This window comes from Phascolarctos cinereus, unplaced genomic scaffold (genome assembly GCF_003287225.1).
Source record: "Phascolarctos cinereus isolate Bilbo 61053 unplaced genomic scaffold, phaCin_HiC Scaffold_4;HRSCAF=312, whole genome shotgun sequence".
NCBI classification, from domain to species: Eukaryota; Metazoa; Chordata; class Mammalia; order Diprotodontia; family Phascolarctidae; genus Phascolarctos; species Phascolarctos cinereus.
The window spans coordinates 555,495,873-555,519,413 of NW_027555847.1; the positions used below are offsets into that span (position 1 = coordinate 555,495,873).

Consider the following 23,541-nt stretch of genomic DNA (forward strand, 5'->3'; position numbering starts at 1 on the left):
TTAAATTCTTTTTCAAAGTTAAGGATCTAAATAAGGAGACGTTCTAGACCAGAGGTGATGTGTGAGTAGAAATTGTAAGACGTGTTCACCTGACAGTGAGGAATAGGCTAGAATTAGAAACAGAATTTTAGTGTTAAAAGGCACCTCAGAGGTCATCTAGCCCAACTCATACTCAAGCAGTTATGCTTTAATATTCAAACAAGTAGTCATCTAACATCTGCTTAAAGATCCTTAATGAAGGGGAACTTGCCACCTCCTGAAAGAAGATATTATACTTCGGGATGATTCTAATGGTTATGATGCTTGCTTTTTCATAATGAGCTTAAAACATGTATTCTCTCTGTGTGACTTCTGCCTGTACTGACTTCTGGAGCCTAACAAAATAAGATTAATCTTTCTTCCACGTGAAAGCTTTTCAAATACTTAAAAAGTGTTGTTGTGTCCCTGCCAAGTCTTGGGCTCATGTAGGAAAGTGGTAGGAAACAAGGCAGAAGAGTTTGTTTGAGACTTGTTTGTGAAGGCTTTGAATGCTAGGCTAAGAAATTTATGCATTGTCCTGTGGGCAGTAGAGAACTATTGAAGATTTTTGAGGGTAGGAGTAAAGCACAGTTTTAGTGAGGAAGCATGAGAGCAAGAAGAAACTAGAGGCGGGAAGACTAATTCAAAGCTCTTGGAGCAGACCTCTAGGATATGCCGAGCCTCTGAATTTGAGTGGTGGCAGTGGCAATGGAAAGTTATAGGTGAGAGCCATTGTCAGGATCTGAGACTGATTGAATTTTAGTCAGAGGAAGGAATTGAAGATGATGCCAGTATTACAGGGTAGCTACTAGTACCATTAAGAGAAATAAGGAAGCCAGTGTCAACAATGTGCAATGTACTGTAGGTCATCTGTCTCAGCTTAGAGATATGTCTTCTTGTAAACTTTCTAAAATAAAGAAAAGAGAGAGAGGCACTTTTTCCATTCCCCACAGAAGTCTCTGACAAAAGAAATGGGACAGACTCTGGAGCTGGTGAAGGGAGAGAATAGGAGCTATTCAAGAAACGGAGAGAGTAGCCAACAAGCCCACCTAACAGTGTCAGCTAGTATGTACAGAGAAATACAGCTGTAAGCTATTTTTAGACTTCGTGCCAGAAATTTTTGAGTCACAAAGATGCTTCTCAGCAAGGTTTTCCTTGAAGGAAAAAAAAAGCATTGGCCAAAGAGAACAGTTAGTTTATTAGATATGATGGCATTGTTCAAGATGATACTTATTCATAAAATAAAAGATGCACATTTTTAAATACTCCTTAACCATTTAAATGACAGTTTTGTGTGATCCATTTCTGCTTCTCTCCCTTTTATCTCCCCATCAAACATCTGCTTAATCCTAGACAGGATTTGTCTTCTGAAAGTCAAATCCTTGTTGACTGTTCCATCATACCAAAGGACTAAGGGACATTGAGAAATTCACATCATGGTCTTCAGTTAATTCACTCCCTGAATTTATTCTTAGGTTGTAGAGAATTGGTTTTCTCCCATTTTTTTAAATTATAGCAGTTTCTAAGAGTAATTGTCGATTTTTCTCAAGTTTTTAATCTTCTCTTTCCTGTAACACAGAGATGAGCTTTTCCGGCAGAGCCTAGCAAAATTACGAGAGCAGCTAGTAAAAGCCAACACCCTGGTGAGGGAAGCAAACTTCTTAGCTGAGGAAATGAATAAGCTCACGGATTACCAAGTGACTCTTCAGATCCCTGCTACAAATCTCAGTGCCAACAGGAAGGTAAGACAAACCAGTTTATAAAGAAAATGAGAGTGAAGAGAGAAGGATAGAAAATTGTATTAAAGTACAAAAGCCATTATCCCAAAATACCCATTAAAAGGGGACATTGACAGGAACCAAAACTATTGATCTGTGTTTACTTCACATCCACTTCTGCTAAGATTTTCAGCCATAAATGTTATTTAGTTTTTAAATGATGCTCTTGGGTCTTTCATCACCTAAGTTGAAGCTGTATTTTAATGCTGCATCATTGAAAATAATTATAGTTTTCTCTTACATAAATTTTATTTTCTTGAATTTAGGTATTTGTGTTATGTATTAAAAATAGGAGCTCTATAATGAAGGAAGACTAGTAGTAACTAAGTATTCAATACCTCTCTTTCTTAGTGGCCTTCTAGATGTGTTAGCAGCATCTAATCCCTTTACATTAAGAACTTGATGAGCATCTGCTCATTTGTACCCCCTCCCACTCCTTAAACAGAGCAATTGCCTAAATAATTTCTACAGTTTTAGATGTGATTTGGAGCTTCCCTGTCCTGGGATTTGAGAGAGACTTTTCCTATCCACAGGGAAATTGTTAAAGAGTACCCATACAGTCTCATCATATAGTTGCCTTTTAGCCTATGTGCTGGAAAGAAAGAAAGAGGGGTGGGAGTTTTCTTACAATTGAGTAGTATCACTTAAAGAATTCATCTTTGTGTGTGTATGTGGGTAACACAGAGGGGTGCCATAGTGAGTGAACCAGCTATTCAAGTGAGGAGAAAAGGAAAAAGCACCCAAGTGTGGAACATTGAGAAGCTGGAAAATAAATTGATTGACATGAGAGACCTCTATCAAGAATGGAAAGAGAAGGTTCCTGAGGTAAGGAAACCGAACCATACAATGTCACTTCATAATGTTTAAAGCATAGAATTAAAATTACAAGACTATCTGAAAAAAGTATGTGTATAAATATATATGTGCGTGTACACATATATGTGTGTATGTGTGTATATACACATATATGGAAACCCATATAAGCCCACTGTACACACATGCTTGCTTTTGTGGATACTTGGAAAAATTAACTGTCAGCAAAGAAAATATCAGATAAAAGTGACTTTAGGAGAAGCACTAGGTTAAATCAGTGGTATCCCAACAAATATAAGGTATAGTTTACTAATAATAATTAGTAGTATTTATTTTATTTATTTTTTGCTTTTTGGTGAGACAGTTGGGGTTGAGTGACTTGCCCAGGGTCACACAGCCAGTGTCAAGTGTCTGAGTTCAGATTTGAACTTAGGTCCTCCTGACTGCAAGGCTGGTGCTCTATCCACTGCACCACCTAGCTACCCTGAGTAGCATTTCAGTAGTTGAGATTTAAATGGCACTTTAAGCTTTGCAAAGTGCTTTACATATCTTATCTCATTTGGACCTCACAACAAATTTATTGGGTGGGTAATACAAATATTATTATCCCCTGAGGGTCAGAAAGATTAAGTGATATGCCCCATGGTCATACAGTTAAGTCAGTGTTCCAGACAGGACTTAAAACTATGTTGTCTGTTCCCTCATTCAATCTTTTATCCATTACATTGAGCACCTAGTTTTTGTTTTTTAAATCAAATTGTTTTCTATTGACAAGCCTCAATTTTCTTTCCCCACCCCAAAAAGAAAAACAACATCCTTGTAACAAATCTTCCATGTCAAGCAAAATAAATTTCTACATTAGCCATGTCATAAAAATGTCTCAGTCTACATCCTGAGTCCATCACTTTTATGTCAGAAGGTAGATAACTTGTAATTCATCACCTCTGCAATTATGGTTGGTCATTGCATTGTTCAGAGTTAAGTCAACCTGTTTGTTTTTACCTGTATTTCTACTACATTTCTGGAGTCAAATGCAGTAAAACAAAACCAGTTTTGCTTTTCTTACTGTTTTATAAGTCCTGGAGAAAATCCATTCTGGAGGCAACTAGCATGGAATTTATTAGTTAGCAAGATTTTGGTGCCTATAACCAGGGATGCCTATAAACACTCCTCCAGCTACTGAGAGTGTCCTGTTGGTTTATTGGATTGGAGGTTAAATTTGGTCCTATAGTAATACAAGTAAAAGATGATACACAAGTTAGCACCTGCTAATTAGCACAATGCCTGGCACATAGTAGGCACTTATATGTTTATTGAACAGAATGTGGAAGCAGCTGTTCGATAGTGCAAAGAGCATTGGTGTTAAAGTCAAAACTACACTCAATCTCAGATCTGCTCCATGTGACCTTGGGCAAGTCACCTACTGTCTCTGGGCCTCAGTTTCCCATCTTTAACATGGGGGATTGAGCTAGGTGATCTTTAAACCCCCTAGCAGTTCTAAATCCTGTCGGTCTATAGATAATCAGTTCCCCTTAGGGAGGGGAAGCAGAACATAGAGAATTAAAAGAAAAGATCAGGGAATAATTAAAGAGTACCGGGATAAAAATGCTGGGTTTAGACTCAGAGGATCTAGGTGGAGATTCTAGCTCTGCCTAGTGTGAGCTTGGGCAATTTTCCTCATCTTTTAAATGAATAGATTGGATTACATGCCGTAAGGTCTTCCCGTAAACCTATAATGTTAGTATGGCTTTGTCTGTCTTCATTTTCACCATTTTCAGAAATGAGGAAGTTAATCACATATGATTACTCTGCTTGAATTACTGGATTGATTTAGCTTTTATTACTATTATCCTAGAAAAAACCCTTTAATAAATCTTTTCTAATAAGAATAATATTCATATGGTGCTTGAAAGTTTGCAAAATGCCTTATAAATATGATCTCATTTGATTTTTACAATAGCTCTGAGAGGTAGGTGCTATTGTTAACTTCATTTTACATATGAGGAAACTGAGGCAGAGAGATAGGTTAAGTGACTTGCCTAGGGTAACACAACTAGTGTCTAAGGTTGGATTTTCCTGACTCCAGGTCTAGTGCTCTATCTACTGATGCCAAATATTGCTTATTTCTGTTTATTTTCTTTCTTCCCAAAGGTAAAGAGACTGTATGGTAAACGAGGAGACCCCTTTTACGAAGCACAAGAAAACCATAACCTAATTGGAGTAGCTAATGTCTTCCTGGAGTGCCTTTTCTATGATGTGAAACTTCAGTATGCAGTCCCCATCATCAGCCAGCAGGGGGAGGTAAAGGCAAAGCAACTTTACTTAGCTACGTGCTTGTGACTTGAATTTTAAATGCCTTAGCAATGTGTGGTTTTTAAACGTTTTTCATCATCCCTATTATTCTTGAAACAAAACAAAAAACTTGAATGAATAGCTTAGACCATGAAGTCATGGTTCCCCGGCCATGACTTTTTTTTCTCAGTTATCTGAGAAAAAATTATCTCAGTTATCTCAATTATTTTAGTTTTCTTTTTTTTCTTTTCTTTTTTTTTGCTCTCAGTTTTCAGGATTAAGATATTGCTTTAAAAATATTTAGGAAGTTATATTTTATTTTCCTGACCTTCAAGTTTTTTTTTTATCTGAGCAGGGAGTCCTTTAAAACTTGACTGACCTTTGTGAATTCTTTCAGAATATCTTCTTTCATATCATTATCTTTATCTCAAAGTTTTGATTCATTTTTCTCCTTCTCACTGTATCTCCAAGCCCAAAAGTGCAAAGGATGCTTCAGCATGAGGCACAGTAGACACATTGGGATAAGACTACCAAGCTTTGAACTTCTGAGTATTTAGAGAAGCCAATTTAAATCTCTCCACTGTTAACCTTTTGTTGTTGTTTTTTGTTTTTCACGAATACAGCTCAGTTATTTGGCCAAGTTAGTTATAGATTTCAACCATTCCCATAGTATGCTGAAATTCAGACTACTTTTATTTCATTTTACACATTTCATTAGTTCCATTCTTTTCATCATTAATTTGAGTAACGTATTTCCTACCTTTTCAATGAACAGACCCAAATTTTAGCATTCAGAGTGTTATCGTTTGACCTCCCAGACATACTGCTGTACTTTGGTATCCTGTTGCTTGACCAAAGTGGAAGTGGTCAGCAGATTAAAATACAATGTAGTAGGTACATAGTAGTTCTGTACTTACCCATTCCTCCCCGGACATCTCATCACAGACAGCCAATACCATTAGCTGCCTTTTTTTTCTTTTGTGAGGCAATTGGGGTTAAGTGACTTACCCAGAGTCACACAGCTAGTTAGTGTTATGTGTCTGAGGCCGGATTTGAACTCAGGTCATCCTGACTCCAAGGCCAGCGCTCTATCCACTGCGCCACGTACCTGCCCTCACCGTTAACTGCTTTTACTCCACAGTGTCAAAAGTAAAATCCTGTAATGAATAAAGAAAATACCTGATTCACCTAGCTGCTTTTTCTATTTTCTCTTTGACTAATTTTTCTCTGTTGCTATTTTCCCCCATTTTACCTTATAAGGCTGCTGGGAGAATCACCTGAGATAATAAAGCTCTTTGCAGACCTTAAAGCACTATGTAAATACTAACTACTATCATTAGCCTTTATTCTTTATTGTTGAGTATTATTCATTAAGCCCACTAATATCCATGGTACCCATCCTGAACGTGGTACCTAGACCCTATACAAAGCAGGTAAAACAGTCATAGTCCCTGGCCTTGAAGAGTAAAATCCTGAGCCAGCCACTGTTTACTATAAGGTTGTAACAGTGTGGACACTGCTGGTTGAACTCTTCGTAGCCTCTAGCCATTTCATGTCTTTTTGTCCCAGGTTGCAGGACGCCTACATGTTGAAGTGATGCGTGTGACAGGAGCTGTTCCAGAGCGTGTGATTGAAGGCGACGACTCCTCAGAGAACTCTAGTGAGAGTGGGAGCCTCGAAGTCATGGACAGCAATGGTGATATCATCCACCGAGTCAAAAAGCTGACCTGCCGGGTGAGATGAGGGGTGGGGAGTGTGGTCTTATGTGTGTGATCACTTTTTAAAAGGGAATATTTACTAATCTAGCAAGAGATATTTTTCACTTGAGATAGTTCAAGTTAAATGAGTTAACAGTGGATACAAAATCTGAGTGTGTAGCTCTTTCTGAAGATGGTTTGCTTTACCTGAAAAGGTATTTTGCCTCGAAGGATTTAATTTATAAGGTTGCATGAGTTTTTTTCTTAGCAAAGATTGCAGCCTTACCAGAAACTAGTTATAGTGATCGGGAGACCTTAGTATGTATGATATAAGAGAAGTATGAGTATTTCATATTGAGAATTATGGCATGGATATTATTATAGAGGTAATGAGTAAAAATGTGCTAAGTAGTATCAGAGAGTCAAATGGCTGATTAGTTTTGTCAGCAAGTCAATCAACTTGCTACGTACCTAGTGTGTGCCAGACACTGCACTAAGCAGTATGTATCACTCTGGTACGTTGCCATTTATGATGGAAGCCAGTCTAAGCTCTGGGGACCCAGAGAAAGACAAAAGACAGTTCCTGACCTCAAGGAGCTCACAGCTGAATGGGAGACGCAACATGCAAACTGTTGTTTACAAACAAGTTGTATACTGGGTAAATTAGAAATAATGAACCAAGGGAAGGCACTAGAAATCAGAAAAGCCTTCTTATAGAAGGTAGGACTTTGATATTAGAGACTTGAAGGAAGCCCAGGAAGTTAGGAGGCAGAGATGAGGAAGGCAACAGTTTTGGGCATGGAAAGGCATTTCATGATTTACATTTACATTGGAGAACATTGAGAGAAGAGATACTCTTCTGGTAGATGTTTTCTTTATTGAAGTTGTATTACATTTTTTATTTCCTCAGGTAAAAATTAAAGCAGCAACTGGGCTACCCCTAAATCTCTCTAATTTTGTCTTCTGTCAATACACATTCTGGGACCAGTGTGGGTCAACAGTAGCAGCTCCAGTGGTTGATCCAGATGTCCCCTCACCTCAATCCAAGGAACCTCAGTTTACAGTCATTTTTTCTCACTGTGAGGTATTAATTTCATTGATTTAATTTAATTTAACAAACATATGTTAAATGATTACTACATTGAGAATACTCTGCTAGGTGATAGAAGAAATAGATAAAAAATAATAATTGCTAATATTCATTTAGCACCTTAAGTTTTGCCATGTGCTTTACATACATTATTTCATTTGGTACAACCCTGTGAAGTAGGTTTGGGTATCATTATTTCCATTTTACAGATGATGATACTATCTGAAGCTTCAAGAGGTTAAATGCATTTCCCAGGGTCAAACTACCATTAATTATCTTAGGTAGAATTCAAACAGAAGTGTTTCTGCCTCTACGTCATCATGCCTTTGATAAACTAAGACCTTTTTTCCTCCACTCATGGAGCCTGTGTTTTAGCTGGGAAATAGGACACATACACAATTGCCTCTAATAAAAACATAATTATATAATGATATTTATTTATGAGTGAGTTGGTGAACGCTTCTTGGAGAAAGTAAAATTTGAATTAAGCTATAAAACATGAGTGGGTAGAGATAGGGAAAGGACATGCCAGACATTGGGAATAGTGTGAACAAAAGCCAGGAAGCAGAAATGTGAGAGCCAGGAATGGGTGGTTAATGAGTAGGCCAATTTAGAATACATGGAGAAGAGTAGGAGATAAGTCTAGAAAGGTAACATGGCCTGGCATTATCAGTGATCTTGAGTGCTAAGCTAAGAAATTTGAACTGTGCCCCATTGAAGGGTTATCAGCAGAGGACTCATAGGACAACCTATATATGTAAGGATGGTAAATCTGGCAGATGGGAAGGGTGGAGGAATTGTAAAGGAGATAGACTTGTTAAGAGGCTATTGCAAGTATCATAATGATAATCAACTGTGAAAGATTTAGCAACTCTGATCAATTCAATGATCTACAACAGTTCCAGAGGACTCATGATGAGAAATGCTATACACCTTCAGAAAGAGAACTGATGAATTCTGAGTGCAGATTGAAGCATAGTTTTTTTTTCTCCTTTATGTTTCCTATTCCTTCTTCCCCGGCCCCCCAGCCTGTAACATGACTAATGTGGAAATGTGGTTTGCTTGATTTCATATGTATAATGGGTGTCTTATTTCTTGCCTTCTCAGTGGGTGGGGGAGGGGAGGATAGAGAAAAATTGGAACTGAAAATAAAAATGTTTTCAATAAAATAAAACACTTTCCCAAAAAAGAGGCTATTGCAGTAGCTGAGGCATAAAGTAATGAGGGCCTGTAGTAGTAATAATGGGGAAAGAAAGAAAGCAATAGATGCAAGAGATGTTTCAGTGGTAGAATCTTGTGAACATTGTAGCTAATTATCACTTGTGGCAAAACATTTGTACATTTAAAGACTGTTAATCTTTCCAGTCTTCTTCAATTCTTAAAGCCCAGTTTTTTTTTCTTTTCTTTCCTTTTGTGCGAGGCTATTGGGGTTAAGTAACTTGCCCAGGGTCACAAAGCTATTGCGTCTGAGGTTTAAAAAAGTGAAAGTTTTACCTTTACTTTTTAAAAAAAGTTTTACTCTTCTTAGTAAAAGACTAGAGGAAATAGGCTATAATTTCAACAGGAAATAAAAAGCATGGGAAGCAATAAGAAGAGTCAGGTATATTTTCTAATACTGTGTTTAGAACTTAAAACTTTTAACCTATGAATTTTTAGAAATAAAATAAAACATGAATAGTTGAATATAGCCAATACTCATCATCAATTAAAATTGGTAATACCTGTTAGTCAATGAATATTGACTGTAATATACTTCAGGAAGGCACAACTTACCTACACAAGATAGTATCTAAGCAGGAAAGTAATCTATATTCCTTCAAATGTCTTGAAATAGGAATCCTGTAGCTTCCTTTTTAAACCTATTTCTTTTTCTCATGAAGTCTTTCCTAATGTCTACCTATATCCTTCTTGAAATTTAAGGATTTAAATCTTCCTTTAGTCTTTCCTATTTCCATATACCTCCAGTTGTCTTATGTGTCTTGACAAGGAACGAAGAAACCCGGGCGCTCTTCCCAAGCTTTACCACAGATTTGCTGAGTGACCTCACTTAGATCACTCACTAGACCTTCCTGTTACCCTCAAGGGTTCCCCTTCCCTGATTAGAAACCCAGCTGACTATAATTTTCTGGCATTTCATATCTTCCTATGCCTCATCCCTTCTAAATTTATTCTAAGTCCTCAGTTCTCTCTTTTCCTCCATACTTTCTCAGGCCATCACCCCTGCTCTGATTTCAATTTCTTGCCTCTCTAGTAGTTAGTCGTTTCAACTCTGTACTGTCCTCTCCTTTTGAATCCCTTGCAAGCTTGCCCCGTAGCTGCTCTGCTCTTGCCAAACGTCGGTCTTGTTCATTAGCTGTTGAAAATACCTGGAGGAAGTCTCACAACCTTGCTGACTAGGTACATTACAAATTCATGTTATCTAACCTCAACTGGACCCTCATTGTATCAAGGCAGTCTTTTTATTTTTTCCCCTAATTGATTCCCAATTTTATTCCTCACAGGAGCCATTCCAAACTTTCTCTTCCTTCCTCAAGCCTCCCATGTCTACCCCATCCCCTGTCCTTCTCATCTGAGGGCACTGGCTTGCTCTTTACTAAGAAAATTGAGACCATTCACTGTGAGTTCCCCCTTCTCCCATTCCATTCTTCTCAAACTCCTTGACATGATTTCTCACACTCTCTGCCTTTCTCCCTATCTCACAAAGAAATAACCCTTCTCCTTGCCAAGGAAGGCAATCTTGTCTACATATATATATATATGTAATCTCCTCTCATCCCATATTCTGCAGCTGATTGCAACTTCAACCATTCCCTTTTTTAAATCTTCAACTTCTCCTTATTAGCCAGTTCTTCCCCTACTGCCTTCACTCATGCCCAAGTCTCCACCATCCTTCTAAACAAGAAAACTTTACAAGACACTACCATCCCTTAAAGCTATCATCCTATATTTCTTTTGCCTTCCTCATCCAAACTCCTTGAAAAAGCTGCTTCTACTTCCCCTCCTCTTCCTCACTCTTCAACCCTTTGTAATTTGGCTTCCAATCTCATCAACTCACTAAAATTCCTATCTATTAAGTTACTAATGATCTCTTCATTTCTAAATCTGGGGATCTTTTCTCAGTCCTAATCTTTCTGAACCTGTGTGCTGCATTTGACACTATTGACCATTGTCTGCTACTATATACTCTCTCCTTCCTGAATTTCTGTGACCTCTTGGTTCTCCTCCTATCTGCCTGATCACTTCTCAGTCTAACTGTGTTCCCTATAGTTCTGTCCAAGGCCTGTTTCCTTCTCCCTTTAAACACTTATTCATTCTCATTCTCTCTCTTTCTCTCTCTCTCTCTCTCTCTCTCTCTCTCTCTCTCTCTCTCTCTCTCTCTCTCTCTCTCCATACACACACACACACACACACACACGCACACACACATATATATGTCTCTTTCTCTATAACTTCTTCAGCTTTTATGGGTTTAACTTTCTTCTCTATGCAAATGTTTCCTGGATCTATATATCTAGTCCTAATCTCTGTCCTGAGTTTCATTCCCACATCACCAGTTGCCTATTGGATATTTCAGGATGTCCTGGGGACATCTTAAAATCAACATGTCCAAAACTGAATTCATTATCATTCCACCAATATCCTCCACTCTTCTAAACTTCCCCATTTATGTTGAAGGTACCACCATCCTTCTATATCTCAGCTGTGCAACGTTTTCATTATCCTACACTTTCTTGGTGTTTCTACCTTCACAACATTTTTGCTGCTTAGAGATAATTGATTCTACTGCTTTATGAAAATATTTTTGAGGAGAGGAGGTGAATAATGAGGTGAAATGGCAGTGTTACATCAACAAACCCTATTTTATCATTATATGACTGAAGAAGAAAGATATGAAGTTTATCAACATCAGTTTGAAGAATTCAATCAAAATCCCTCCCCTCCTTGGCTCTCTCCATTCAGACAGCTACAACCATACTTTAGGCCCACATTTCTCACTTGGATTATTTCATTTATTTCAAAAGCCTCTTGGTTGGTTTTCCTGCCTCAGTTCTCCAGTCCATCCTACATCCTGCTATCAAAGTCATTTTCCTCACATTCCAATCTATCAGTGTCACTCTCCTAATCGATAAACACCCATGGCTTCCTGTTACTTCTAAGATAAAACATACATTTCTTTTGTTTTGATTTTAGAGCCCCTTACAACCCTGCTCTGCAGTTTGTATTTCTAGCCTCCTGGATATTACTTTCCCTCCCATACTTTGTGATCCAGCCTAACTGGTATTTCTTTCTTCCTTTAAAACAGCACTCACTCTCTGTCCCCTGTTTCTTCACCTTTGCTTTGGCCGTGCTTCATCCTTGGAGTTCTCAGGCACCATCTTCTGCATGAGGCCTTTCCTGAACCCTCAAAAGCTATTGCTTTCCCTTTCAAACTTCCTTGTATTTGACTAATTTGTATATACTTGAAATTTGTTAATTTTATATTTATACAATATACACTTATATGTGTTTTTGTTTCCACCATTAGAATTTATGCTCCTTGTAAGTGAGTACTATTTGTTTCCTCTTTTTTTTTTTTTGGTACTTGTATACCCAGCACCTAACATGGTACCTGATAAATAGTAGATCCTTAGTAAATACTTGTTGATTCATTGGTTGGTTAACTGACCTCAGACCAAGTTATCTAACCTTTTGGCATTTTAATTTCCTTATTGGTAAGATGGGAGAGAATTGAGCTAGATTATCATTCTATTTACTTTAAAAAAAAAGTATTGATGTCTTTTGCTTTTAGGTCACCTTCATAGGCTTATAGATTTAGAGTTGGAAGGGAACTTAGAGATCACTGAGTCCAACCCCTTCTTTACCCCTATAGGGAAAGTCAGACCCAGACCCAAAAAAGTTAATTCACTTGCTTGGGGTCACATAGGCAGTGAGGGCAAGAGCGGGGATTTGAACTTGAGTCCTTTTACTCTAAAGCCTATGTGCTTTCCACTGTACTATGCTGTCTGCTTCCCCCCCCCCAAATATAACTGTCACCTCTCCATTAAGACATCCCTTGTATTGAAGAATAAAAAATAAAAGGGAATGGGGTAGGGAAAGCATTTCAGCAAAACCACCATCAACTGAGCCTGGTAATACTTATGTACCCATCCTATAAAACAAGAGGGACAATTTCAAGATAAGAACCCAAATCTTTATGCAGCTAAGATTATAAAGAAATGTTATAGAAATTATTCTTCATTCTTATGCCCTGTTGATCCCTTCTCTCCATGTTCTAGGACTATGTTGTGAACGTCACAGAAGAATTCTTGGAGTTCATTTCAGATGGAGCTCTTGCAATTGAAGTGTGGGGTCACAGGTGTAGTGGAAATGGAAGTTCCATCTGGGAAGTTGATTCTCTTCATGCTAAAACAAGAACACTCCAAGACAGGTTCGTGATTGGCAATCAAGCCAAAGCTCGGGAGGAGGCTGACAGTGTCACAGGGGCGGCTTGTTGTGTCAGTGAGCACAGCTCGGCCCTGGTACTCATGAGTGCTGCAAGCATGATTGGCTGATATGTTGTCCTTGTAGATGGAATGAAGTCACTCGAAGAATAGAAATGTGGATTTCCATACTTGAACTTAATGAGATGGGTGAATATGCTGCAGTGGAACTCCATCAGGCAAAAGATGTGAATACAGGGGGTGTCTTTCAGCTAAGACAGGTATTGTACCTGGATTTTTTCTCTGTCCACTGTACTTTTCCATGTATTGCCCTGAGTTTCTTGACAGTTTCAAAACACCTGCATTTCTCCCTGTCTCTTTCTCTTAACCTCCCTTTCCTTCTTCCCCCTCTCTTTTCCCCCCATTCTTTATCACTCCTTTTCTCCTCACCACCACCCCCATTTCTTATTCTATGCAGGGTCATTCCCGTAGAGTTCAGGTAACAGTGAAGCCTGTTCAGCACTCTGGTACCTTGCCACTTATGGTGGAAGCCATTCTATCTGTCTCTATTGGCTGTGTAACTGCAAGATCTACCAAACTCCAAAGAGGACTGGATAGTTACCAGGTAAGGAAGCAGGGTTTGAAGTGAGATATTTAAAGGGGACTGCTTAGTTAAGAGTAAGAGGCGGTGGTTAAAGAACTGTAATGAGGATTTATTTGGTAATGAAATCAGCCTTCATAACAGTTTGACTACTCAAAATTCAGGTTTGTTCATAGTCTGTAATATTATGGTTACATAATGTAGAATATATCTCTTACTGTGAATGGTTCTTTTAAAAACTGTTCAGGTTGTATTGGGTATTAAACTTTACTACCCCATTCTAGGGCCTATTATCCATCTCCTAAGTTTTTTTTTCACTTTTTGGTCTAATTTGCCAACTGTATGCAGCTGTAGCAAAAGAACCAAGAGATGAACTCAAGGTCTTTTCTGTCTAGAAATTCTGAGTTTGGTAAAGACATTTCAAAAACAAAGAAAAAACCTTAAGCAATAATCAGTTCATAATAAATATGATTTATTAATCATAAATTATGGCTTCTTTTTTTCTTAGTACTTAAATCATTACATAAGAATAATGTTTTTGTTGTTCATTGTTTCAGTCATGTCTGACTCTCCATGACCCCATTTTGGGGTTTTCCTGGCAAAGATATTAGAGTGGCTTGCCATTTCCTTCTCTAGCTCATTTTACAAACAGGGTTAAGTGACTTGGCCAGGGTCACACAGCTAGTAAGTGTCTGAGGCTAGATTTAAACACATGAAGATGAATCTTCTTGATTTCAAGCCCAGTGCTCTATCTGCTGCACCACCTAGCTGCCCAAGAACAAGGTAGAATATTAATAAATGGTACCTTATGGGCCTGGAAGAGGTGATGTATTTCACCAGACATCTATTTTACTACTATAGAATGACTCCAATACAAATGGCTCAGAGTATTAAATTCTGTAGTTTGGATTTATGTATGTCCTTCTCAACCCAAGGAGCCCCAGATAGAAGAAAATCAAATTTCTTTTCTGTCCTCTGTTTCCTCCAAGAAAATTGGGCTTAAGCCTGGCCATGGCCACTTCTCTTTGTCTTCTGACTCCACCAACATCAAAGTTTCATAGCAGCCAAACAAAAGCTTTTCTGCAGACCAAATATAAATATGTTGAAAATCTGGCTCTGAGTTCAGGCTTCTTGAATGGGGAGTACTGTTAAGACAGATGTGCTCCTGTCAGCCCATTCTTCCCTCCCCTCCAACTGAACTTTCACACAGGTTTGCAAGACCTGGTGAATGTAATGATAGAGTAACTAAAAGCACCCCTTTTCTCGCCCCCACCCCGGCCTTCTTCAAGAATAAAAGTGTTCCTTGGGTTTACAACTGATTACACTCTGCCTTGAAATTAGGAACAGGGTTCAAAGTTTTGTCATTCTAATTCTGCCACTAAATTGCTAGTCACTCTTTAACCTCAGACAAACAACTGAAAGTAAGTCTCCGGTGAGTGACCTATAAGTACAATCAACTGACTTAACTAGGGATGTGAGGAGAGTTTACTAGGTGGTTGTTGTTGTTGTTTTAAGTGGATCTTCACATTTTTGTCAGAGCTAGGTTTCATCAAAATAAAAAGAGAACACTTGCTGAGCCAGACTGCCACGCATGACTTAGTTTTGTTTGTTTGTTCATTTGTTTTTAGTTTATTTGTTTTTGGTAAGAGTATAGTACCAGCTGAAAAAGAAAAAATAGATTTTATTTGGTATTTTCTCCCTTTTTTTTTCTTTTGCTGACAGGTCTGCCCCATTGAACTTTCAACTGTACCTTTTTTTTTTTTAAGAAAAGACATGAAGTGTGGTACAGTGGAAAGACTATTAGATTTAGAATCAGAAGACCTGAATTCAAATCCTGCCTTTTAGCACTTACTACCTGTGTGACCTTGGGCAAAGTATTTAGCCTCTCTAGGGTCCTTATCTATAAAATGAGAGAGTTGGACTAGATGGTCTATATAGTCCACAAGATCCCTTTCACTTCTAAGTCTAGGATCATGTTAAGCACCAATCCATAACATACCTATTTCACATTTGTAGCTAACAGTGGCTTTCAGTGATTAGAAGCAACTCTGTAGACTAAATGACTGTGCAGACTGTCAGAGTGGTTCTGATGTAATATGGAATATTCATTTATGAGAGACCACTGTACTCAGAATTGTAATTGCATCTACTAAAGTAAAATTCATCCAGCTCATAGCCCAGAGACTCTTATATAATAGAAATTTAGTAAATATTTATTGAACAGATGAATGAACCAAGTTGAAATAATGGTGTTTTTTAAAATGCTTACTTGAAAGTAGACTATTCTTACATGAGACCAATGTTTAAGTTTCTCTAAAACACAACACACACACACACACACACACACACACACACAAGAAGAAACAGGATAAAACACTGGTGTGTGTTTAAGTGGAAATGGTACCAATATGTCTAAAAATATTTTATATTTAGTTATAAACCTTGGCCACCTCTAGCTTATCATAGATGGTAGAGAATAGAAGATAGGGAATTATGTATATTAATGACCCAGATATGGGGTCCATTATGGGAATGATTAGGTTTTCCTCATGTGATCTTAAATTCATACAAGGGACAGTCCTAAAGAACCACTGTGCACCTCCCAGGGGAGAGAGAAGGCTTAAGACTAGCTATGTTCTCAGTCATTTACACCACTAATTCAAGCATTCTAGATTGATAATATCTACATTTCTTTGAATAATGGAAATTGGCAACCAAATATCTCAGATGTGTTCAATATCACAGTTTCCCTTTGTCATGGATCTAGCTTTGGACTTAGGCAGGCTATTGATCTGTACATCTTAAACTAAAAAATTCTCAATGTTAAAGCAAATGTGAGACTTTTATAAATTTGTCTTGTTTTCTACTCCTAATTTGTGAACACTTTCTGGTATACCACTATATTCATCATGTTGTTTATTCTAACAAAGCCAAAAACCTTTCAGTTAAAGAGGTGATTCTTATAATGTTGCCTAGTCACTGAATTGTTCTATTGAAATGTTATGTCAAGTATTTGGGACATGTGTTGTTTTCTCATCCACATCAGTGCTGATTAACGTGGGAAACAGACAACTCCATCAACCTACAATGATGATGTGTGCTTTTATTTGAATGATATAACTGTACCTTGAATTTGTAGAATGCTTTATACTTTTCACTATCAGTCAGTAAGTTTGTAATGAAGTCCTTGCTGAGCCAATCTACTAAGCCCTAGCATACAGGGATTTATTCCTTCCAATAGCCAGGACAGTTTAACGCCTGATTCTTTTATCACCTTAAATTCCATTAATAATTGTATAAAAATGATGAGATTCACTGAGTGCTATGTTTCATCCCTGTAATGATATATGTAAATCTATAAGAATGCGTATATGAGTTGAAGATTTCCCCTCCATGAGTGCTGTTTGAGAAAAATGCATGTCCTTTGTGTTTATTTTCTCCTACCAGAGAGATGATGAGGATGGTGATGATATGGATAGTTATCAGGTATTGCTGCTGCTGTTAATCCTGTGGCATGGGGCACAGCTAATGCTAACTGCCAAAATTGAAAAATAGAGGGTAGGGAGGAGGAGGAGCATCAAAACAAGGAAGGGCAACTCTTCTGTGGTGGTGATTATGCTTTAATCAAGAGATATGATGGTATTGTATAGATCTCTCTATCTATTCCTATATTATAACCTGGCAGAATTTTTTATATTCCAATAATTACCTCATAAGGATGTCCTAAATAAAAGAATAACCAAAATACTCAACATAGGGGACCTTTATAAACATACAATAAGGACCTAGTTCCTAACTTTAAGCTATTTTTATGTCTTCTGACACTTATCAGATTTTTTCAGAGAGAAAGCATGATTTATAAGAGGTAATATGATAGAGTGGAAAACATTTTTCATTTGGAGTCAGAGGACCTGGAATCAAGTCCCCAGTTTGCTACTTACTCCCTAGGTGCCTTAGACAATTCACCTAACATCTCTCTGAGAACTGCTTTCCTCATTTGCTAGATTTGGACGTCTGAAGTCCATTCTAAAGTTCTAGCTCTAAACCAGTGTTCCATGGTGGAAAGAAGACCGGATTTGTAGTCAGAGGTCCTAAACTAGAATTCCATCTTGCCGAGTAGCTAAGTGACCTTGAACATTCACTGTATATATTACATTGGGCTTCAGTTTTCTTGTGCATAAAAATGAAGGAGTTGGACATGGTCTTTATGGTCCCTCATAGGTCTAGAAACTCTGAAATGTTTTTAGGTGAGACCTTATAGCTAGGTAGAAAGACCAAAGACTTGTTTGTGGTTTTTTGTTTTTGTTTGTTTGTTTTTACCATTTTAATTACCCTTTACATTTAGAATTAGGCTAAAATTCCTAAGGTATGATCATTTCTGACATAGAAAGATGGGGTTGGAGGGAGAAGTTAGGGAGTACATTCCCACAGGTAAAAATTTTGTAAAATTTTATCCTACTCATGATCCGTTGATTGGCTTGATGTTATGTGTAGGATGATGTTAGTGGTCAGAGAAGCAAACTAAAATAAAGGCGTCTGGGTTTGGCTCCCAGCCATTTTCCATATATAGCCTGTCACAGGCTGTTTGACCTCTATGTGCCTCTCTGCCTATAAAACTTAAGTCTTCAGATGACTTGTGTTCTTGCAGTCCAAAATTCTTCTAAGTGGAATAGGACATGACCAGGGAAAGTCCAGTCCAGGGAAACAGTTGTTGGGGCTTTGAGGGGTTTTTTGGTTTGTTTGTTTTCATTTTCCCCCAACCTTATAGTTTATCTAAGGAAAAAATAGCAACAACAAAAGTTTAGAAAAAATGGCAACCTCCTCTTCAATTTTCACACCTGCTCCAGTGCCACTTACTAACTTCCTGCGGGCTGTTTGTGTGCTTCCTGGCATCTCATATCACAGTGAAGAGTCAACCAGACATATTCCTGTGATTTCCTAAAGCATGACTGACTGCATGTTGGATTTTTGCATGGAAAAGTTTTTGTTTGTCCTCTTGATGGTTATTGGAAATAAAAAATTTTTCAACCAGTTTGAAGGGTTCCCTGCTGACCTATTCCTTATGTTCCAGAGATCACATGGCCATTGAACTATGAAAATGCCTGTCTTTTTCCATTCCATATGCTACTATATGTGTAATTTGGGTTCTGTTCCTAGGGTTCTTCTGCTTAGAATCCAAATCCTTTGAATGTAAAGCTGTAATTTTAAAATATTCCTTCCCATTACCCCCTTCTCCAAAAGCATGAAAAATCATCCAACATCTGGTGAAATTTGATTTCATTTTGCTTTTCAGTACAGTTGCCCTTTGGGGAATACTGTAGGGGGAAAGGGGTCTCTGATTTCTGAGTATTGGGATCTCTGATCAGCATGTGGTATTACTGAAGGGTTCTTGCTCACTTACATTAATTACTAAACACTGTTCAATGGCCCTTTCTAATGAAGTTTTCAGATCAACTTAAATGTTCTTAAATAATAAAAAGGGAAGCTAGTTGATTGTATAATCTACAGGAAAATGTTTCCCTCCCTATCTTTAGGAAGAAGATTTAAACTTTGTGAGAGAGAGATGGTCTGATGCACTCATTAAGCGTAGAGAATATTTGGATGAACAGATTAAAAAAGTTAGCAATAAAAAAGGTATGTGGGGTGTAAGCTCTGAGAGCTGATTTTTTATCTTGAAGATTCCTTGAATGGTGGAAAATTGCTCTTTTTCACTGCTTTATCATTAATTATTAATCATTTAATTATCATTAATTAGTAATGATAATAGATCCTGAAAAGTTCTCCACAAGCTAGCCTCTGTTAAGATGAAGGAAATATGAAGATTTCACAAAGCTGAGTTAAATAGTTAGCTAAATATTAAGATCTAATTGGTTTTTGACAAGTATTAAGATAGTAAATGGAGCTGCGATTTCACTGGTATAGGGAACTAGTGGATAAGGAAGCCTCTACCAAGGTGTATGTCATCACCTCCTCTGCAATTTAATAGAGCAGGGATTTTTATTCTTTTGGGGCCATAGAACCGTTGGGCAGTCTGCCAAAACCTCTGCTCTTCTTCTCAGAATCCTTCTTTTAAATGCATAAAATAAAATACTTAGAATTACAAAAGAAAACAATTATTGAATGAGTTGTCAAAATATTTTTTAAAAACAAGTTTACAAGCCCCATGTTAGAGAGAACAGCCTGCCCAACAAAACACCCCAGTGGGGTCCAGACAAGATTAAGATATAATTGGGAAATGCTTACCAAATTTATTTTTCTAACAAATTTTATTTTTTAATGTTTAACAAAATGAACAGTTAACGTAAAATACAATATAAATGTAAAATAATGATTTATACAAAAATATGTGTAAATTACAATGGAACAGTATAATATGTTAATTTGTGGCTTTCTAAAGTCCATACATGGCCTTCAGGGATCTGTATAGAAAAATATATAAATATGACAATATTTGTGTATTTATATATTTATATATATATATATATATATATATATATATATATATATATATATATATATGCACACACGCACACACACACATGTGAAATATAGAAATAGAAATTTGAATTTGACACCACTGTCTTAGAACACTGAGATGTTACATGAATTGTCCAGGACCATATGAACTTTTACATACATACACACACACACACACACACACACACACACACACACACACACATATATGTATGTGTGTATGTATATGTATATATATATATGTATATATACATATACATACACACATACATATATATATGTGTGTATGTATATGTGTGTATATATATATATATATACATATACATATACATACACACATACATATATATATATATATATATGTATGTGTGTATGTATATGAGTTAGGACTTGAACCAGGTCTTTCTGGCCCCAAGGCCAATTTTATTTCTCTTAACTAAAGCTGAAAAGCAATGGGAGGGGGAGAAAGAATTACTCAAGCTGGGGCAAAGTGAAGAAAGAAGATAGGAGAGAGAATGAGGAAGAAAGTCCAGAGAAGAATGAAGGAATGCTCATTGCTGGCCTGAGCATTTTACTTCAATTGGAGGTTCCTAGAGGAACTGACCAATCAGAGGAAGAGGCCACAGGGCTAGAGTGAAGGCCTGTATTTGAAATAGAGAACATGGGTTAAAATCCGAGCCTCCTTACTCTGTGCCCTTCTCTAGGCTTTCGTTCCTCATCTCTGACAAATTTGACTAGATGCTATCTACAGACCCTTCTAGCTCTAAGTGATCCTGTAAGCAATAAGCAAATCCTATATGAAATAAGGAAAATTCTCACTATATCTTCTCTCCCTCTCCCTTACTACCACTCCAGAGTGAAACTAATTGGTTCAGAATTCTTGGATATTTGTCATATTTACTAATGAAAACTGTTTGGCTTTATCCACTACAAGTTTTAGCAATGAATTGAATTATTGGTTGGGAGATTTCATAGTATCTCAGATCCAGAATTTCTCATGAAGGGAATAAGCATTTCTGTGTTGCCTACTGTGTGCCAGGCACTGTGCTAAATGCTTTACAAATATTATCTTGTTTTATCCTCACAACGCTCCATGGTAGATGCTGTTGTTGTCTTCATTCTAGAGTTGAGGAAACCAAGGCAAACAAAAGTTAAGTGATTTGCCCAGGGTCACACAGCTAGTAAGTATCTGAAGCTGGACTTGAACTCAGATCTTCCTGTCTCCAGGCCTACCACTCTCTCCACTGAACCACATAGCTGCCTCTATACCACTTATGGAGGGAAGAGGTATTTGGCTCTTTTTCAGACGTGTCTGACTCTTCATGACCTCATTTGGGGTTTTCATGTCAAAGGTACTAAAATGGTTTGCCATTTCCTTCTCCATCTCATTTTACAGATGGGGAAACTGGGGCAAACCGCGTTAAGTGAGTTGCCCAGGGTCACACAGCTACTAAGTATCTGAGGCCAGATTTGAACTTGGGAAGATGAATTTTCCTGATCCCAGGCCAGTCACCCCTTCCATTGTGCTGCTTAGCTGCCACAGAAGAGGTATTAGGAAACTCTGATTGATTTGAGGGGAGAGGTATATAGTTTTTAAAAGTATTAAATCCTAATTATCTGTTGTATTTTACTTTAGGCAGTTTCTTAGTTTTTTGTGACTTCATCTGTGAAATAAAGGAGCTCATATTCAAGGCTACATTGTTGGCAAGGATCACGAAAATTCATCTCTTTACTTTAAGTAATAATAGTTGGACTCTCTTCTCTCCTTGATTTCTGTTGCCAATCATCCTTTCATCTTCTGCTGCAGAGAAAACAGAAGATGACCTGGAACGCGAAGCCCGACTTGTGGAGCAGTGGGTAGGCTTGACAGAAGAGAGGAATGCTGTGCTTGTTCCTGCTCCAGGCAGCGGGATTCCTGGAGCTCCTGCTGACTGGTAAGCACCGGCAAACACCTAGGTGACCCATCCTGAGCCACAGAGGGAGCTGCTGTTCCTGTGATTCCTTCCTGTCTGTTCCTCCTGATAAAATCTAATGTCTTCTCTTCCTACTTCACTATTTCCAGTCCCACATTTTTCTATCCTTACCCCAGTCCTACCTGTCCTGATCCAGAGGCAGATAGGTAGAACATGGGGCCTACCCGAGTTCAGATCCAGCCTCAGACACTTAGCTATGTGACCCTGGGTAAGTCACTTAACCCTGTTGCCTCACCAAAAAAACAATAATAATGATAATAATAATGATGATGATGATAATAGCAGCTACCTCTCAGTTATGAGTAGTAGGAAGTTATAAGGATGCAGTGAGATAATATTTGTAAAGTGCTTAGCACATGGTATACACATAGTAATAAATGCTTCTTTCTTTCTTCCACAAATACATCAAAACATTTTAGGAAGATTCCAGATAGTTAAAATGCAGCTTTTTTGCATATGAAATTTATTGATTTTGCATGTTTCTCCTAAATTACATATCCTGTATGTACAAGATACGCAGCTAGGTGACAAAGTAGAGTTCTGGGCCTGGAGTCAGGAAGACTTATCTTCCTGAGTTCAAATCTGGCCTCAGACATTGACTATCTGTGTGACCATGGGCAAGTAACTTCACCCTGTGTACCTCAGTTTCCTCATCTGTAAAATGAGCTGGAGGAGGAAATGGCAAACCACTCCAGTATCTCTGCCAAGAAAACCCCAAATGGGGTCATGGAGAGTCAGACACGACTGAAACAACTGTATGTACAAGATGGCTAAAATATTTATTTATGACCCCAAATCCTGAATTTTTCTCATGCTATACATTATTATTTCCTTCTCTCCATTTTGGGATTTTGTTGTTTAACAGCATACATTGCAGATTGTCTTTGTATTAATGTTCCATTGTGATAGGAATTTGTTATTGGCCTTAGGACCCCACCTGCTGGGATGGAAACGCACATTCCAGTCCTTTTCCTTGATTTAAATGGTAAGTAGATATTGGGACTAAATCTCCAATAGTTTCTTTCAGATTTCATGGCCCAGTAATTTAGGCCAATAAATCAAAAAACTAAGATAAGGGGAAGGAAGAAAAAGGGAAATTCAGTATTTTTTCCAAATTTGTCAAATAAGGGTTTTACTGAATAAACTTTAAAAACATGTATGTAAGTGTGGCTTTTGTGAGGGTAGGGAAAGGGATTGAGAACTGGACTGTGATTTCACTGGTCTAGGGAACTCCAGGAGGAGGAAACTCAATGCACAGTTTCAGGTTGGAACTTTTCTGCTGAGTATAATTGCACTGTAGCACTGAGCACCGAGAGGTTAATTAGGTTAATTGATTTGCCTGGGGTCATACAGCCAGTATGTATCAGAAACAGGTCTTGAAT

The 23,541-nt window shown here is 37.7% G+C and overlaps 1 protein-coding gene across 4 annotated transcripts in view; it reads left to right on the top strand.

Moving 5' to 3' along the window:
* The window catches only part of KIF13A (kinesin family member 13A), a 245,689-nt gene that overhangs the window by 193,818 nt on the left and 28,330 nt on the right, over nucleotides 1–23,541 (top strand). For 2 of the 4 annotated variants that reach the window (XM_020986811.2, XM_020986813.2), the window contains exons 18-29: nucleotides 1,598–1,760; nucleotides 2,481–2,621; nucleotides 4,761–4,910; nucleotides 6,471–6,635; nucleotides 7,509–7,682; nucleotides 12,965–13,116; nucleotides 13,257–13,389; nucleotides 13,587–13,733; nucleotides 17,157–17,195; nucleotides 19,244–19,343; nucleotides 21,994–22,120; nucleotides 23,089–23,144. In XM_020986811.2, the coding sequence (XP_020842470.1) occupies nucleotides 1,598–1,760; nucleotides 2,481–2,621; nucleotides 4,761–4,910; nucleotides 6,471–6,635; nucleotides 7,509–7,682; nucleotides 12,965–13,116; nucleotides 13,257–13,389; nucleotides 13,587–13,733; nucleotides 17,157–17,195; nucleotides 19,244–19,343; nucleotides 21,994–22,120; nucleotides 23,089–23,144 (1,547 nt within the window). The remainder of the gene's footprint in view (nucleotides 1–1,597; nucleotides 1,761–2,480; nucleotides 2,622–4,760; nucleotides 4,911–6,470; nucleotides 6,636–7,508; nucleotides 7,683–12,964; nucleotides 13,117–13,256; nucleotides 13,390–13,586; nucleotides 13,734–17,156; nucleotides 17,196–19,243; nucleotides 19,344–21,993; nucleotides 22,121–23,088; nucleotides 23,145–23,541) is intronic. The other 2 variants (XM_020986812.2, XM_020986814.2) reach the window with 1 other exon arrangement.